Genomic DNA, 17,316 nt, shown 5'->3' with positions numbered 1-17,316 from the left:
GAGCAACCATGTATTACCCATGATTCTTTATGACTCTTTAGTAAGTCATTTGTATAATTCAACTCTTTTTGCCACAATGGAACTTGCATCTCATAATAACTTGGAGGTTTTAATCCCGCACCATATATTCTAATAGCTTTAGTCATTTTCTTAAAATTGTCTAAACGAGCTGTACTAAGGGGAAGATCAGCTTGATAGAAGAAGCGAGCAATGTGCTGAATTGTTCTTCCTCTTATTTCTTTATCACAAGCATCACTTATATTTGTTTGTTTAAATTTTGAGCCTCCTGCTTGCTCTTGTTGCTTCAGTGATCATTGAAATATATATAGATCCCACGATCCCTTTTTACCCTTCTTAGTACTTATAACTTCATTTCCTTTTTTGTCATATATTTTTTTTCCACTTGGGTTTATATTCATAGAATAATCTTCTTTTTCATCCTTGAGATGTTTAACATTATCTTCTGATAAATTTTCGTAATATTCATTCTTTTGCGTCTTCTTTTCGTTCATATAACTCAGCAACTTTTCTTTTACTTTTTGCAAGCTGCTGCAGTCTTGAAATTTCCTACTAGATGTTGTTTTGTATGAAAAATACCACCTCTAGTAGTCTTATCGTAGAACATGCAAGTCATTGCATTAGGATCTTTCAGATCCTTTAGATGATTATACTTCCATGCAGGATCTTTTTTTGATGTCATTGGAGAATCTATTGAGTTGCTCTGTACACTTGCCATTTATCCTGGAACCTAATAATAATTTCAAATAAATAAAAATTAACAGTATTAAAATCAAAATAATTTGTTATTAATCTAATAAATATAATTATGTTACTAGTATACAAATAGCAGTATACTGTTAATACACTGTTAATAGTATACTATCGAAGTGAGAAGAGTGTGATTAAGAGGAAGACCGAGGCTGCTGATTGAGAGCAGCAGTAGCGGGAGCAGGAGTGATGAGTGGCGACAGTGGTAATGGCAGCGGTAGCAGCGAGCAGCAAGAACGGGAGTGGCGACAGTGGTAGTGGCAGCGGTAGCGGGAGCAGTAACAATGGTAGCGACAGCGGGAGCGGGAGCAGTAGCAGTGAGCAGCGAGCAGCGGTAGGGGCAGCGGGAACGGCAAGTGGCAACGGTAGCAGCGGCAGTAGTAGCAGCGAGCGGCGAGTAGGGTTAGGGTTGAAGTCGCGAGAGGAAGGCTTGTATCGGTGTTTTAGTTGGTTCGATTGAACCAACTAAAGCACTGGAGACCGAACCAGACCTAAAATGCTGGTTTGGTCGCCTAGTTTAACCCGGGCGCTCGCTCGAAGTGCCCGGCGCCTGGGCTCAGGCAAGCGCCCAGGCGGTGCCTCTTTGAAGCGTGTCGCCTGGAAGTGAAGCAAGGCGCTCGGGCCTCGCCTTGCCTCGCCCGAGCGCCTATTGAAATCGCTACTCCTAGCAACATGATGTATTTGGAAATTTTAAGTTACATCCTGTGCTATGACGTTGCATGTGAAGCATATGTTTCTTCATCAATCCTCAGGATGAAGTCCTTATACCAACGAGCAGTTATTGTTTCTGGTTTCACTTCTCTGCTGTAATTAAACTTTGGTTTACTTATATCACATTTCCTTTAATATAGATACGTATATTTGTTTTTCTGAGGTGATAAAAATGATTATGCAAACAGGTTCCATCCATCTTGCATGGGCGTGACAATTGAACAAGCAAAAAAGTTGGATCACTTTCTTTGCTCAGATTGTGAGTCTGAAAATGATGCTGAAAGATCTATGAATGGATTTCCAGCTTCACCATCTTCCGAGCCCAAGGTGATGATAATATTACATATCTGCCCCTATTTCTTGATTGATATTTGCCTTGTTTATTAGAGAATATTATGAAAGGTTTTCCATTGTTGATCTTCCTAAGTTGATTGTTATGGAAAGTGCAAACTCCTGCTTTTTCTGATTTGTAGCTAGTTTTAAAGTCAAGCATCCACCTAACATATGCTTATGATACAATCTGTATTAACCTTAACTGAGTTAAGTTTAACTTTTATATCCATAAAAATTCTGTTACAGTTTATGATCTAAGCACCATCTTGTTGGTATCATCTTCAAAGATTTTGTTCTAACGCAATGTTTGGATTTTTCATTTCTGTAATTTTTAGCCATGTTGGATGTTTTAAACTGTCTTTCATGGTACAATTTTTGCAAACATCGGAGAATATTGTTCAAGATTGCTATTTTTATTTTATAGCTCCATCCTTGAAGTAACCATTTATACATGCCCAATCAGATCAAAATTAAGAATGTTAAAATAAGACAAACAAATGCACAATCTGAATCTAGAAGTGCATTTTAGAGAATGTATGTAGCAAACAAGTCGGTTTCTGGTCAAATCTATTACAATTAAATACTAGCTAACTGAAATAATGAAAGATAATAAAAACATTCTATTTGTGACTTTTAAATTTGTATGTTTGCATCATATCATTCGAGAATCAGAAAGATGAGCTTCTGAAATTGAGATTTCCATGTATTTTCTATGGAATTGAGGTATCTTTGCGTTATCCATTTGAGAATTGAAGTAATAACAGAGAATCTCATTAGAGCTTAGCATGCATGTGACATTGCCATCAAGTATGAAATTTGGATTAAATTGTGCAAGTAAAGAAGAACAAGTACAATAAACAATTTAAAGAAATCGTGGTTCCCTTAGACATCTAATTGTCTCTACCTTTGCATTTCTGACCATACTTAACAGATATGGATGTTTTAGTTTAAATATTTAAAAGTTGTTTGTGGGTTCTCTACTTTTCTGAAAATTTCTCAACCTTCAAATTATTAGGCTTTGCTCAACGCTGGTTAGTATAGTTCTTGTCTGACTGAAGCTTAACTCTATTTGAATAGTAAGGAGAGTAACTGTAGCCATATCCTTAAAATGCTAAAACAGGGGTTGCTTTGGATTGATTTCACCTGAGAAATTTTGAGGTCTGCAGAAACTTCAAAAGATTCTTGATTATATGTTATTATTAAAAGGTGTGACAATTTGCATCATAAACATGATAATGAAAAAAATGGTTTTGATAATCTGAATGCAGTGGCATTGGGGATGCCATTATTTCTGTCATATGTGTGATAGAGAATCAATATCAAGTATTGTTATAGAAATCAGGATAACCTGCATCGAAGACAATTTATTTGGGCATCAAAAACAGAAAATACCCTGGCCAAATAATTAAATAAAGAGCAAGAAGTAAGATGATCATCTATTTAAAAAAAAATGATCATCTATATATTCTATGTATTTTTTTATTTACCCGTTCAGATAATCAAATGACTGCCATATTGAATATGTATGCATGACAATGGCAATAGCACGAGAGAAATTGTCATTACAACTATTTTACTCTTCTTCACCATAATGCTTATACAAAAATTAGAAAAAGAACATATAATGTGCATCATAATTTTGGAAGTTGTGACGTGATAATTGCAGGATATCAATTAAGATTGTAAATGAAGTTGATTTGGGGTATGGTGCATGTTGAATTTGAAAATGAGGGTGTGACAAAGCAATGTTTAAAATCCTAGTTTCCTGCCAACATCGGTTGGTGTTACGGCTTCAGCATGGATCGTTATACTGGCACTTAGTATTGGTCGGACTACAGAGAGAGAGAGAGAGAGAGAGAGAGAGAGAGAGAGGGAGGATTGATGGAGTAGAGATGGAGGAGATAGAGGGGGAGGTGAAGGAGAAAGAAGAAAAGAGGATGTGATGGAGGGGACAAAGAGGCATACTGGGGTAGTGGAGATGATGGCCCTTATGAGGCAACGATAATAATGTGGCATGTGGCGATAGCAATCATGACATTGCAAGGCGGAGGTAGTGACATCAACATTAGGGAGGACAAAGAGGCAAAGGAAAGAGGGGAGAGGGATGCATGAAAGAGAGATCGCGTGTGGAGAGAGAAAGTAAAAAAGAAAATAAAAAAAAGAAAAGCTAGCTGTCAAGAGCTATCTAAATCAAGGTTTTTAATGTTAGGTTTCAAAGAGGCATACTGGGGTAGTGGAGATGATGGCCCTTATGAGGCAACGATAATAATGTGGCATGTTGTCACGGCCTTAGCTGGAATTGCCTAAGGCGTGAGGCACCCTTGCGGCCAAAGATGCGAACTTAGCTTGCGTTGCCTAAGTCGCGAGTCACCCTTGCGGCATAGACGCGAACTTAGCTTGCGTTGCCTAAGTCGCGCTTCGCCCTTGCGATATTGCTCCGTAAGGATCAGTCCACTTGTAACCTCTCGCAGGTCCCGAAGGACCTGTAAAAGAGAAAGTTGATTAGTTCGAAAGAACGAGCAACGGACAAGTCCCGAAGTCTCGCGAAAAGGGGAAGCTTTACAAGCAATTCAGCGAGCACCTTGCGTGCACAAGAGAAAAGAGGGAGAGGGGGAAAACAAGGGCTTTAGAAGGTTGAACGAACAGCTGCAAGCCCATAAACAGCCGCTCACCTGGTCCCGGGCGCGACAACAAATTCCCGTAAAGGCCACGTGCGAACTTGCGAAAGAGAGTTCAACGCTCGGTATATAACCGAATCCCCATCTAGCCCTATGCCACCCGGGGGGTTCAAAGGGGCTGAGATGGCTGACGTTTTGGTGAGCGGAGGTAGATTGCAGAAATCAGCCCGCGGCACACGAAAACGGAGCTGTTTGTGGTTGTTTTGAGGCTGTTTTGCTCGGTTCGGTGAGCGATCGCTTTGTAACGCTGCAGCTTGTTCGAACTTACATTTTTACAAGCAAAATGACCAAAAATCAAGAGAAAACATGCTGTCAAGAAGCTGTACATGTAGGTGTGAGCGACGAACGGTTCGTTGAATGGAGTTGTTGTGAGTGCGCAACGACCGTTCATGACATTCTCCCCCACTTAAACTGTCGACGCCCTCGTCGACGCTTGTTGGTAGTTGTTGATGATTTCTTCTTCATGTCGTAGGGCGTCTTTAGGCTCCCAACTAGCTTCAGTTCGGGGAAGCTTTCGCCACTTCACCAAGTACTCTGTCTGCTCAGCTCCGTTGGGTAGCTTTATCTTGCGGTCCGCCAGAATGGTTTCAACTCGCTTCTCGTAGGAGGCTGTGATGGGAGGTAGCCGAGTTGGAACACTTCGGGAAGCATATTGCGGATCCGAGTGGTAGGCTTTTAGGTTGCTGTCGTGAAGAACGTTGTGAATTTTGAACCACGCCGGAAGCTGCAACTTGTAAGAGACGTTGCCTACCCTGCTGATGATTGGGAAGGGCCCTTCATACTTGCGCACCAATCCTTTGTTGACTCTATTCCTAAAGAATTGGAGTGATGCCGGTTGGAGCTTTACCAACACTAAATCGCCAACTTTGAACTCTTGCGGTCGCCTTCCCAAGTCTGCCCACTTCTTCATCCTTTTTGTTGCCTTCTCCAAGTAAGCCCGCACAATATCTGCATTTCGATGCCACTCCTTTGCGAAATGATAGGCTGATGGACTACTCCCAGTATACCCAATTGCCATGGTGTGCGGAGTCGACGGTTGTTATCCTGTGATGATCTCGAAGGGGCTCTTGTTGGATGCAGAGCTCCGCTGGAAGTTGTAGGAGAATTTGGCAATGTCCAACAACTTCACCTAATCTCGTTGGTTGGCACTCACGTAGTGCCGGAGATATTGCTCCAGGAGCGAGTTAATCCTTTCAGTCTGGCCATCCGTCTAGGGGTGGAGGCTTGTAGAGAAGTATAATTTTGACCCCAACAATTTGAATAGCTCGGTCCAGAATCGTCCCAGGAACCGAGCGTCTCGATCACTAATGATATTGTGCGGGACTCCCCAATACTTCACCACATCCGTCATCATCAGCTTGGTCGCCTCCTCTGCTGAACAGTGTAGGGGAGCAGCAATGAAAGTTGCATACTTTGAAAACTGATCGACCACCACGAGTATCGATCCGAGTTCCCCTACAAGTGGCAAGCTTGATATGAAATCCAAGGAAATGCTCTCCCACGACCTTTCTGGTACGGGCAACGGCTCAAAAGTCTCACCGGCTTCCGCTGTTCCACCTTGTCTTGTTGGCAAGTAAGGCATGTTCGAACATATTCCTCCACATCAGTCCCCATCTTCGGCCAGTAGAAGGCCCTCTCCATGAGAGCCAACGTTCTGTGAATGCCTGGGTGTCCAGCCCAAAGGGAATCGTGACACTCTTTTAAGAGTTCACGCCTCAAATTGTCCACTCGGGGAACATAAACCCTATTCCCTTTTGTTTAAACGAGTCCCTCCTGGACCCAAAATCGTCGTGCCTTGCCTTCTTTGATAAGCTGCATCAGGATAACTGCTTGGGGGTCACTATACAGTCCATCCCTGATTCTGGAAAGGAAGTTGGAGTGCAACTGACTTGCTTGGCCTCCGCCCTCCAATTGTGCGGCATTCACACGCTCCACCTTCCGACTCAATGCATCGGCCACGACATTTGCCTTCCCAGGCTTATACTCCATTGCCATATCAAATTCAGCCAGGAAGTCCTGCCAACGCGCCTGCTTTGGGGAGAGCTTCTTCTGAGTTTGGAAATAGCTCAGAGCGATGTTGTCCGTCCTCAGCACAAATCGCGATCCGAGGAGATAGTGTTGCCAAACTCGTAGACAGTGGCTCACTGCTGTCATCTCCTTCTCATGCACTGGATACTGCCGCTCAGTCTCGTTGAGTTTGCGGCTCTCGTTGGCCACCGGATGACCCTCCTGCATGAGTACTCCCCCAATAGCGAAGTCCGAAGCATCTATATAGACTTCAAAAGGCTCCCCATAGTCTGGCAATTTGAGCACTGGTTCTTCCATAACAAACAGCCTTCAGATCTTGGAATGCTAGTTCACAATTGTTAGACCACTTCTAAGGTTGCTCCTTCTTCAGCAACTCCGTCAGTGGGGTTGCACGCTTCGAATATCCCGCTATGAAGCGTCGATAATAATTGACGAAACCAAGGAAGGATCTCAACTCTGGCACCTTCTTTGGAGTTCGCCATTCCGCAACTACTTGCACCTTCGACTTATCCATCCGAATGGAGCCATCACCGATTGGATGCCCCAAGAATACGATCTCAGTTTGAGCAAAGTAGCATTTCTACCTTTTCACGAACAAAGTGTTCTCCCTGAGAACCTTGAAAATCGTCCGAAGGTGCTTGACGTGCACCTCGAGCGTTTGACTGTAGACGACGATATCGTCCAAGTTGACGACCACGAACTTTTCCAAATACTCCTTGAATAGCTGGTTCAAGAGAGTGCAGAATGTGGCCGGAGCGTTGGTTAAGCCAAAAGGCATCACCAAGAACTCAACCGCTCCATACCTGGTCACACAGGTAGTCTTCGCTTTGTCGCCTTCAGCAATGCGCACCTGCCAATACCCCGACGAAGGTCGAGTTTTATGAAATACTTAGCTTTGCCCAATTGGTCGAACAAGTCCACAATGAGCGGGATGGGATACTTTTCCTTCACTGCCACTTTGTTGAGGGCTCGGTAGTCGACGCATAATCGGAGGCTCCCATCTTGTTTCTTCTGGAAGAGAACTGGAGCTCCGAAAGGTGCTTTAGAGCTGCGGATGAGACCACCGCTTAGCAGTTCACCTAACTGCTTCCTGAGTTCTGCCAACTCTGGCGGGGGCATGCGGTAGTGTGGTCTCGCTGGAGGCTTCACTCTTGGCACTAGCTCAATTTTATGATCCACGCCTCTGCGTGGTGGAAGAGTCTTCGGTAACACGGGTGGCATAACGTCATTGAACTCTTTCAGGACGTTCGCCACCACAGCAGGTTCTTAAATGGCCTTCTCGTTGAGTGGCTCTAGCTTCATAGCAGCCACGAATGTCAATTCGCCTTTTCGCACCCCTTTCTTCAGTTGTAATGCCGATATGTGTTGGGGCTCGTTGGTTCCTCTCCGAGAGACGGGAACCACGCAGGGGTTATCGCCTCCCGTCATACATAGGGAGTTCAAGAATGGCATCGGCACCAACTTCGCCGCGTGCATAAACTCCATTCCAAGAATCACTTGGAAGTCGTCCAGTGGCACGACCATCATGTTGGTGTTCCCGCTCCATGTCCCGATTTTGATGTGAACTCCCTTCGCCAACCCGGAGATTCGCCTGGCATTCGAGTTCATCGCCTTCATTCGACTTGGGCTCTTCTCCAAGATCAACCAAAGTCGCTGTGCTTCTCGATCGGCTATGAAGTTGTGGGTAGCGCCCGTGTCCACCATTGCACGGGTCGTTTGGCCATTTAGCTTGATGTCCACATACATCAGCTCACTACTTCCTGCTTTTTGTAACTTTGTCTTCATGCTCTCCCTCCCTTGACCCCGCATAGCGTTCAACAAACGCATTGCTCCCATTCGGGGTCCTTGCGACTCCTTGTCGTCGCTGCTCGATTCAGAACTGCTCGAACTAAGAGCAACAGCTTTTCCCTTGTCCGATCGCGGGGGGGGGGGGGGGGGGGGGGAGGTGGGGGATGGAAGCCGTCAAAGAATTGAGTGCCTGTTTTTGTGGGCACTCCCTCACCTTGTGTGGTCCTTCGCACAAGAAACATCTTCCGGGTTTTGAGGCCTTGCCTTTTCTGGTTCGGCTGTTTGTGAGAACTCTTCTTCTTTTGCTCGCCCCCGAGCTCCTTCCCTCGAGAATGTTTTGGAGGGCGATTACTTGAAGATCGTTTCCTTCTTGCTGGGTCTTCAGAGGAAACAAAGTCAGTGAGCCTTTTTGCAGTAGCAATTGCCCCGACCACATCGGTAACATTCCTTCGATTTAGCTCCTGTTGAGCCCATGGCTTCAAACCATCGAGGAAGCTGAACAACTTGTCCTTCTCGGACATGTCCTGTATGTCCAACATTAGTATAGAAAATTGTTTCACATAGTCTCGGATGGTGGTACTCTGGCGGAGTTGTCTCAACTTCCTTCTTGCGACGAACTCGGTGTTCTCCGGTAGGAACTGAGTTCTCAACTCCCGCTTCAAGTCCACCCATGTGTCGACTCGACACCGACCTTGTTGGATCTCCTCACAACGGGTTCACCACCAAAGTTTCGTATCTCCGTTCAGATACATTGTTGCTATAGAAACTTTGGTATCTTCAGAATCGGGCCTCGTAGCTCGGAAGTATTGTTCCATGTCGAACAGAAAGTTCTCGAGCTCTTTGGCATCTCTGGCCCCTCCATATCCATGAGGCTCAGGTGCCCTCAAATTTTGTGGCGGTGCAACGCGGGTGTTGCTTCATCCCGCATTTAGTGTTCTTGTGAGCATGGCCACCTTTGCAGTGAGTTCTGCCACAACATCCTGTAAGTGTTGCACGGAGTCTTTGGTGTCATCAAACAGTCGGTCGACTAGGGCCTCGACCTTGTCGATCCTGGACTCCACTTCCTCTTGCAAGCTCTCTACCCCAACAAGCCTTTGTTGGCCATGGTAGAGTTCCTCCATTCTCGCCTCAAGAACATCCATGCGGGTTTCCGCCGTTGTGTGTCTCTCTTTGTGACTCTTTTTCCCAGTTAGCGCTCTAGATTGCGCTTCCTCCGCTCGCGGAGAGTAGCCAACTTCTCGCTCATCGTGTTCGCTGCCGCGCTCCTCTTGAGCGGCTCCAACAGCATGAGAGCGAGTGTGCACATGCAGCCCACCTGCGGCTGCTTGGGGCAATGGTCCGGCTTGCCCCGTCTTGCTTGATTCGCCACGATGCTTTGCCATGGCGAAGTTGCGAAGTTCCTTCGCTGCTCGCTCGAAGTGCTTGCCCGCTCTGATACCACAATGTCACGGCCTTAGCCGGAATTGCCTAAGGCGTGAGGCACCCTTGCGGCCAAAGACGCGAACTTAGCTTGCGTTGCCTAAGTCGCGAGTCACCCTTGCGGCATAGACGTAAACTTAGCTTCGTTGCCAAAGTCACGCTTCGCCCTTGCGATATTACTCTGCAAGGATCAGCCCACTTGTAACCTCTCGCAGGTCCCGAAGGACCTGTAAAAGAGAAAGTTGATTAGTTCGAAAGAACAAGCAACGGACAAGTCCCGAAGTCTCACGAAAAGGGGAAGCTTTACAAGCAATTCAGCGAGCACCTTGCGTGCACAAGAGAAAAGAGGGAGAGGGGGAAAACAAGGGCTTTAGAAGGTTGAACGAACAGCTGCAAGCCCACAAACAGCCGCTCACCTGGTCCCGGGCGCGACAACAAGTTCCCGTAAAGGCCACGTGCGAACTTGCGAAAGAGAGTTCAACGCCCGGTATATAACCGAAGCCCCATCTAACCCTGTGCCACCCGGGGGCTTCATATGGGCTGAGATGGCTGACGTTTTGGTGAGCGGAGGCAGATTACAGAAATCAGCCCGCGGCACGCGAAAACGGAGCTGTTTTGGTGCTGTTTTGCTTGGTTCGGTGAGCGGTCTCTTTGTAACGCTGCAGCTTGTTCGAACTTACATATTTACAAGCAAAATGGCCCAAAACGAAGAGAAAACATTCTGTCAAGCAGCTGTACATGTAGGTGTGAGCGACGAACTGTCACGAACAGTCGTCGCGCACCTGCAAAACTCCGTTCAACGAACCGTTCGTCGCTCACACCTGCATGTACAGCTGCGTGGCAGCATGTTTTCTCTTAGTTTTGGGTCATTTTGTTTGTAAAAATGTAAGTTCGAACAAGCTGCAGCGTTACAAAGCGACTGCTCACCGAACCGAGCAAAACAGCCCCAAAACAACCCAAAACAGCTCCGTTTTCACGTGCCGTGGGAGGGTTGCGGTGAACTGCCTCCGCTCACCAAAACGTCAGCCATCTCAGCCCCTTTGAACCCCCCGGGTGGTACAAGGCTGGATGGGGCTTCGGTTATATACCGGGCGTTGAACTCTCTTTCGCAAGTTCGCACGTGGCCTTTACGAGAACTTGTCTTCACGCCCGGGACCAGGTGAGCAGCTGTTTGTGGGCTTGCAGCTGTTCGTTCATCCTTCTAAAGCCTTGTTTTCTCCCTCTCCCTCTTTTCTCTTATGCACACAAGGTGTTCGTCGAATTGCTTGTAAAGCTTCCCCTTTTCGCGAGACTTCGGGACTTGTCCGTTTCTCGTTTTTTCGAACTAACAAACTTTCTCTTTTACAGGTCCTTCGGGACCTGCGAGAGGTTACAAGTGGGCTGATCCTTGCCGAGCAATATCGCAAGGGCGAAGCGCGACTTAGGCAACGCAAGCTAAGTTCGCGTCTTTGCCACAAGGGTAACTCGCGACTTAGGCAACACAAGCTAAGTTCGCGTCTTTGGCCGCAAATGGTAAGGGAGTGCCCACAAAAACAGGCACTCAATGCTTTGACGACTTCCATCCACCCCCCCCCCCCCCCCCGATCGGACAAGGGCAAAGCTGTTGCTCTTAGTTCGAGCAGTTCTGAATCCAGCAGCGACGACAAGGAGTCGCAAGGACCCCGAATGGGAGCAATGCGTTTGTTGAACGCTATTCGGGGTCAAGTGGGGGAGAACATGAAGACAAAGGTACAAAAAGCAGGAAGTAGTGAGCTGATGTACGTGGACATCAAGCTAAATGGCCAAACGACCCGTGCAATGGTGGACACGGGCGCTACCCACAACTTCATAGCCGATCGTGAAGCACAGCGACTTGGGTTGACCTTGGAGAAGAGCCCAAGCCGAATGAAGGCGGTGAACTCGGAGGCCAAGCGAATCTCCGGGTTGGCGAAGGGAGTTCCCATCAAAATCGGGACTTGGAGCGGAAACACCAACATGATGGCCGTGCCACTGGACGACTTCCAAGTGATTCTTGGAATGGAGTTTATGCACGCGGCGAAGTTGGTGCCGATACCGTTCTTGAACTCCCTATGTATGATGGGAGGCGATGACCCCTGCGTGGTTCCCGTCTCTCGGAGAGGAACTAAGGAGCCCCAACACATTTCGGCATTACAACTGAAGAAAGGGGTGCTAAAAGGCGAATTGACATTCGTGGCTGCTATGAAGCTAGAGCCACTCAACGAGGAGGACATTCAAGAACCTGCTGTGGTGGCGAACATCTTAAAAGAGTTCAAAGACGTTATGCCACCCGAGTTGCCGAAGACTCTTCCACCACGCAGAGGCGTGGATCACAGCATCGAGCTGGAGCCAGGAGTGAAGCCTCTAGCGAGACCACCCTACCGCATGCCCCCACTAGAGTTGGCAGAACTTAGGAAGCTGTTAGGTGAACTGCTAAGCTGTGGTCTCATCCGCAGCTCTAAAGCACCTTTCGGAGCTCCAGTTCTTTTCCAGAAGAAACAAGATGGGAGCCTCCGATTATGCGTCGACTACCGAGCCCTCAACAAAGTAACAGTGAAGAACAAGTATCCCATCCCGCTCATTGCGGACTTGTTCGACCAATTGGGCAAAGCAAAGTATTTCTCAAAACTCGACCTTCGGTCAGGGTATTGGCAGTTGCGCATTGCTGATGGCGACGAAGGAAAGACTACCTGTGTGACCAGGTATGGAGCGTTTGAGTTCTTGGTGATGCCTTTCGGCTTAACCAACGCAACGCCCACATTCTGCACTCTCATGTACCAGCTATTCAAGGAGTATTTGGATAAGTTCGTGGTCGCCTACTTGGACGATATCGTCGTCTACAGTCAAACGCTCGAGGAGCACGTCAAGCACCTTCGGACGATTTTCAAGGTTCTCAGGGAGAATACTTTGTTCGTGAAAACGGAGAAATGGAACTTTGCTCAAACTGAGATCTTATTCTTGGGGCATCGAATTGGTAATGGCTCCATTAGGATGGATAAGTCGAAGGTGCAAGCAGTTGCGGAATGGCGAACTCCAAAGAAGGTGCCAGAGTTGAGATCCTTCCTTGGTTTCGTCAATTACTATCGACGCTTCATAGCGGGATATTCGAAGCGAGCAACCCCACTGACGGAGTTGCTGAAGACGGAGCAGCCTTGGAAGTGGTCTGACAAATGTGAGATAGCATTCCAAGATCTGAAGGCTGCTGTTCTGGAAAAACCGGTGCTCAAATTGCCGGACTATGGAGAGCCCTTTGAAGTCCATACAGACGTTTCGGACTTCGCTATTGGGGGAGTACTCATGCAGGAGGGTCATCCGGTGGCATACGACGGTATCCAGTGCATGAGAAGGAGATGACAGCAATGATCCATTGTCTACGAGTTTGGCGACACTACCTCCTCGGGCCGCGATTTGTGCTGAGGACAAACAACATCGCCCTGTGCTATTCTCAAGGACCCCCCCACCTATCACCCAGAAAGCTCCAACCTAAATCGGTTAGAATTGTCTAGAAATTGGCACTCGAAGGATCTCAAACACTCATCTTCCAATCCCAATCCAAATTGATCGATTTTAAAAATTGTGTAATGTGTTTATCTAGTGGATGCTATATAACACTTTCTTTCATCTAATATAGAAATATGAGACTCCATCAATTTTATTCTATCCTAACCAACTCAAGTTTTAGTTTTTTAAAATTTTGGAGTTTTGGCCGAAATAAATTGATTGGAGTTGTAACTAAGTTATCAATCTCATCCTTCTCTTTGTATTCAGCCTCACCTGAAAGTTCAATTGGTATCTTCTTGTTTAAGTCTTCTTAGATCTTGATAATCTTGTTATACAAGTGATATGGCCATTATTTTCAGTCACTCAAGACTCGTCATGTAAAATCCAATCAGTAGCACTTATTGGGCATGCCACATCAACTACAACGTGCCACAATAACAGAGCATTTAAAGGTATCTTCTCAGGTATGTATTAATTCCGGACTTGCTAAATGAATACCTATGATCTTTTGATGCCTACCGACACATACTAACTTAACTATGGAGGAATTTTGCCGACCAAACCCCCGACATAGTCTTTTGAGATGGGTGGGATATGGAATATGGATGTTTTTTATTCACAAAAGTACCAAATACTCAAGAAACTCTACTCTTTCGAACGCCACTGTCATTGAAAAACTAGCCACATAGGATCAATTTCACCAAGCCAAATTGATATATAATACCATATTCATAAAATATTCAGCTCTTATTATTAGTCCTTTTAGTTTTGAAGGAAGAAGATGAACAGAAAAGATAGAGCAGAAAATACTCATTGAGTTGAGTGTTGGTTCAAGCTTCCTAGTAGTCTAGAGAGAAGACGTGGCATGGGCTCTCTCCCTTGACCACCAAAGTGGAAGATGTATCCAAGGTTGACGGTCTTCCCAATTGACAAGTTGCCGATCCACCCCATTGTCACGAACGGTCGTCGCGCACCCGCAACAACTCCATTCAACGAACCGTTCGTCGCTCACACCTGCATGTACAGCTGCTTGACAGCATGTTTTCTCTTGGTTTTGGGTCATTTTGCTTGTAAATATGTAAGTTCGAACAAGCTGCAGCGTTACAAAGCGACCGCTCACCGAACCGAGCAAAACAGCCCCAAAACAGCCCAAAACAGCTCCGTTTTCGCGTGCCGCGGGAGGGTGGCGGAGAACTGCCTCCGCTCACCAAAACGTCAGCCATCTCAGACCCCAGGAACCACCCGGGTGGCACAGGGCTGGATGGGGCTTCGGTTATATACCGGGCGTTGAACTCTCTTTCGCAAGTTCGCACGTGACCTTTACGGGAACTTGTCTTCGCGCCCGGGACCAGGTGAGCGGCTGTTTGTGGGCTTGCAGCTGTTCGTTCATCCTTGAAAGCCTTGTTTTTCTCCTTCTCCCTCTTTTCTCTTGTGCACACAGGGTGTTCGTCGAATTGCTTGTAAAGCTTCCCCTTTTCGCGAGACTTCGGGACTCGTCCATTGCTCGTTCTTTCGAACTAACCATCTTTCTCTTTTACAGGTCCTTCGGGACCTGCGAGAGGTTACAAAGTGGGCTGATCCTTGCGGAGCAATATCGCAAGGGCGAAGCGCGACTTAGGCAACGCAAGCTAAGTGCGCGTCTTTGCCACATGGGTGACTCGCGACTTAGGCAACGCAAGCTAAGTTCGCGTCTTTGGCCGGAAGGGTGCCTCACGCCTTAGGCAATTCCAGCTAAGGTCGTGACATTGTGGTATCAGAGCAGGCAAGCTCTTCGATCGAACAGCGAACGAACTTCGCAACTTCGCCATGGCAAAGCATCGTAGCGGATCAAGCAAGACGGGGCAAGCCGGACTCTTGCCCCAAGCAGCCGCAGGTGGGCTGTATGTGCACACTCGCTCTTATGCTGTTGGAGCCGCTCAAGAGGAGCGCGGCAGCGAACAAGATGAGCGAGAAGTTGGGTACTCTCCGCGAGCGGAGGAAGCGCAATCTGGAGCGTTAACTGGGAAAAAGAGTCACAAGGAGAGACTCACGACGACGGAAACCCGCCTGGATGTTCTTGAAGCAAGCATGGAGGAACTCTACCATGGCCAACAAAGGCTTGTTGAGGTAGAGAGCTCGCAAGAGGAAGCGGAGTCCAGGATCGACAAGGTCAAGGTCCTAGTCGACCGACTGTCTGATGACACCAAAGACTCCGTGCAACACTTACAGGATGTTGTGGCGGAACTCACTGCAAAGGTGGCTATGCTCACAAGAACACTAAATGCGGGAGGAGGCAACACCCGCGTTGCACCGCCACAAAACTTGAGGGCACCTGAGCCTCATTGATATGGAGGGGCCAGAGATGCCAAGGAGCTCGAGAACTTTCTGTTCGAAATGGAGCAATACTTCCGAGCTACGAGGCCCGATTCTGAAGATACCAAAGTTTCTATAGCAACAATGTATCTGAATGGAGACGCGAAACTTTGGTGGCGAACTCGTTGGGAGGAGATCCAACAGGGTCAGTGTCGAGTCGACACATGGGAGGACTTGAAGCGGGAGTTGAGAACTCAGTTCCTACCGGAGAACACAGAGTTCGTCACAAGAAGGAAGTTGAGACAACTCCGCCAAAGTACCACCATCCGAGGCTATGTGAAATAATTTTCTGCACTAATGCTGGACATACAGGACATGTCCGAGAAGGACAAGTTGTTCAGCTTCCTCGATGGGTTGAAACCATGGGCTCAACATGAGCTAAATCGAAGGAATGTTACCGATGTGGTCGGGGCAATTGCTGCTGCAGAAAGGCTCACCGACTTTGTTTCCTCTGAAGACCCAGCGAGAAGGAAACAATCTTCAAGCAATCGCCCTCCAAAACATTCTCGAGGGAAGGAGCTCGGGGGCGAACAAAAGAAGAGCTCCCACAAAGGGCCGAACCCAAAAGGCAAGGCCTCAAAACCTGGAGGATGCTTGTTGTGCGGAGGACCGCACATGGTAAGGGAGTGCCCACAAAAACAGGCACTCAACGCGTTGACGGCTTCCATCCACCCCCCCCGATCGGACAAGGGTAAAGCTGTTGCTCTTAGTTCGAGCAGTTCAGAATCCAGCAGTGACGACGAGGAGTCGCAAGGACCCCGAATGGGAGCAATGCGTTTGTTCGCTATGCGGGGTCAAGTAGGGGAGAACATGAAGACAAAGGTACAAAAAGCAGGAAGTAGTGAACTGATGTATGTGGACATCAAGCTGAATGGCCAAACGACCCGTGCAATGGTGGACACGGGTGCTACCCACAACTTCATAGCCGATCGTGAAGCACAGCGAATTGGGTTGACCTTGGAGAAGAGCCCAAGGCGAATGAAGGCGGTGAACTCGGAGGCCAAGCGAATCTCCGGGTTGGCGAAGGGAGTTCCCATCAAAATCGGGACATGGAGCGGGAACACCAACATGATGGCCGTGCCATTGGACGACTTCCAAGTGATTCTTGGAATGGAGTTTATGCACGCGGCGAAGTTGGTGCCGATGCCGTTCTTGAACTCCCTATGTATGACGGGAGGCGATGACCCCTGCGTGGTTCCCGTCTCTCGGGGAGGAACCAAGGAGCCCAACACATTTCGGCATTACTATTGAAGAAAGAGGTGCGAAAAGGCGAACTGACATTCGTGGCTGCTATGAAGCTAGAGCCATTCAACGAGGAGGCCATTCAAGAACCTACTGCGGTGGCGAACGTCCTGAAAGAGTTCAAAGACGTTATGCCACCCGAGTTGCCGAAGACTCTTCCACCACGCAGAGGCGTGGATCACAGTATCGAGTTGGAGCCAGGAGTGAAGCCTCCAGCGAGACCACCCTACCGCATGCCCCCTCCAGAGTTGGCAGAACTCAGGAAGCAGTTAGGTGAACTGCTAATCGGTGGTCTCATCCGCAGCTCTAAAGCACCTTTCGGAGCTCCAGTTCGTTTCCAGAAGAAACAAGATGGGAATCTCCGATTATGCTTCGACTACCGAGCCCTCAACAAAGTAACAGTGAAGAACAAGTATCCCATCCCGCTCATTACGGACTTGTTCGACCAATTGGGCAAAGCAAAGTATTTCTCAAAACTCGACCTTCGGTCAGGGTATTG

General features: G+C 47.5%; 1 protein-coding gene across 2 annotated transcripts in view; it reads left to right on the top strand.

The window, feature by feature from the left end:
* Nucleotides 1-17,316, top strand: part of LOC103999712 (chromatin remodeling protein EBS) — a 52,047-nt gene that overhangs the window by 20,509 nt on the left and 14,222 nt on the right. For both annotated transcript variants that reach the window (XM_009421538.3, XM_009421537.3), the window contains one exon: nucleotides 1,668-1,806. In XM_009421538.3, coding sequence (XP_009419813.1) covers nucleotides 1,668-1,806 — 139 coding nt within the window. The remainder of the gene's footprint in view (nucleotides 1-1,667; nucleotides 1,807-17,316) is intronic.

The sequence above is a fragment of the Musa acuminata genome, chromosome BXJ2-10 (assembly GCF_036884655.1).
Source record: "Musa acuminata AAA Group cultivar baxijiao chromosome BXJ2-10, Cavendish_Baxijiao_AAA, whole genome shotgun sequence".
NCBI classification, from domain to species: domain Eukaryota; kingdom Viridiplantae; phylum Streptophyta; class Magnoliopsida; order Zingiberales; family Musaceae; genus Musa; species Musa acuminata.
This window is presented reverse-complemented; position numbering and strand designations above follow the sequence as displayed.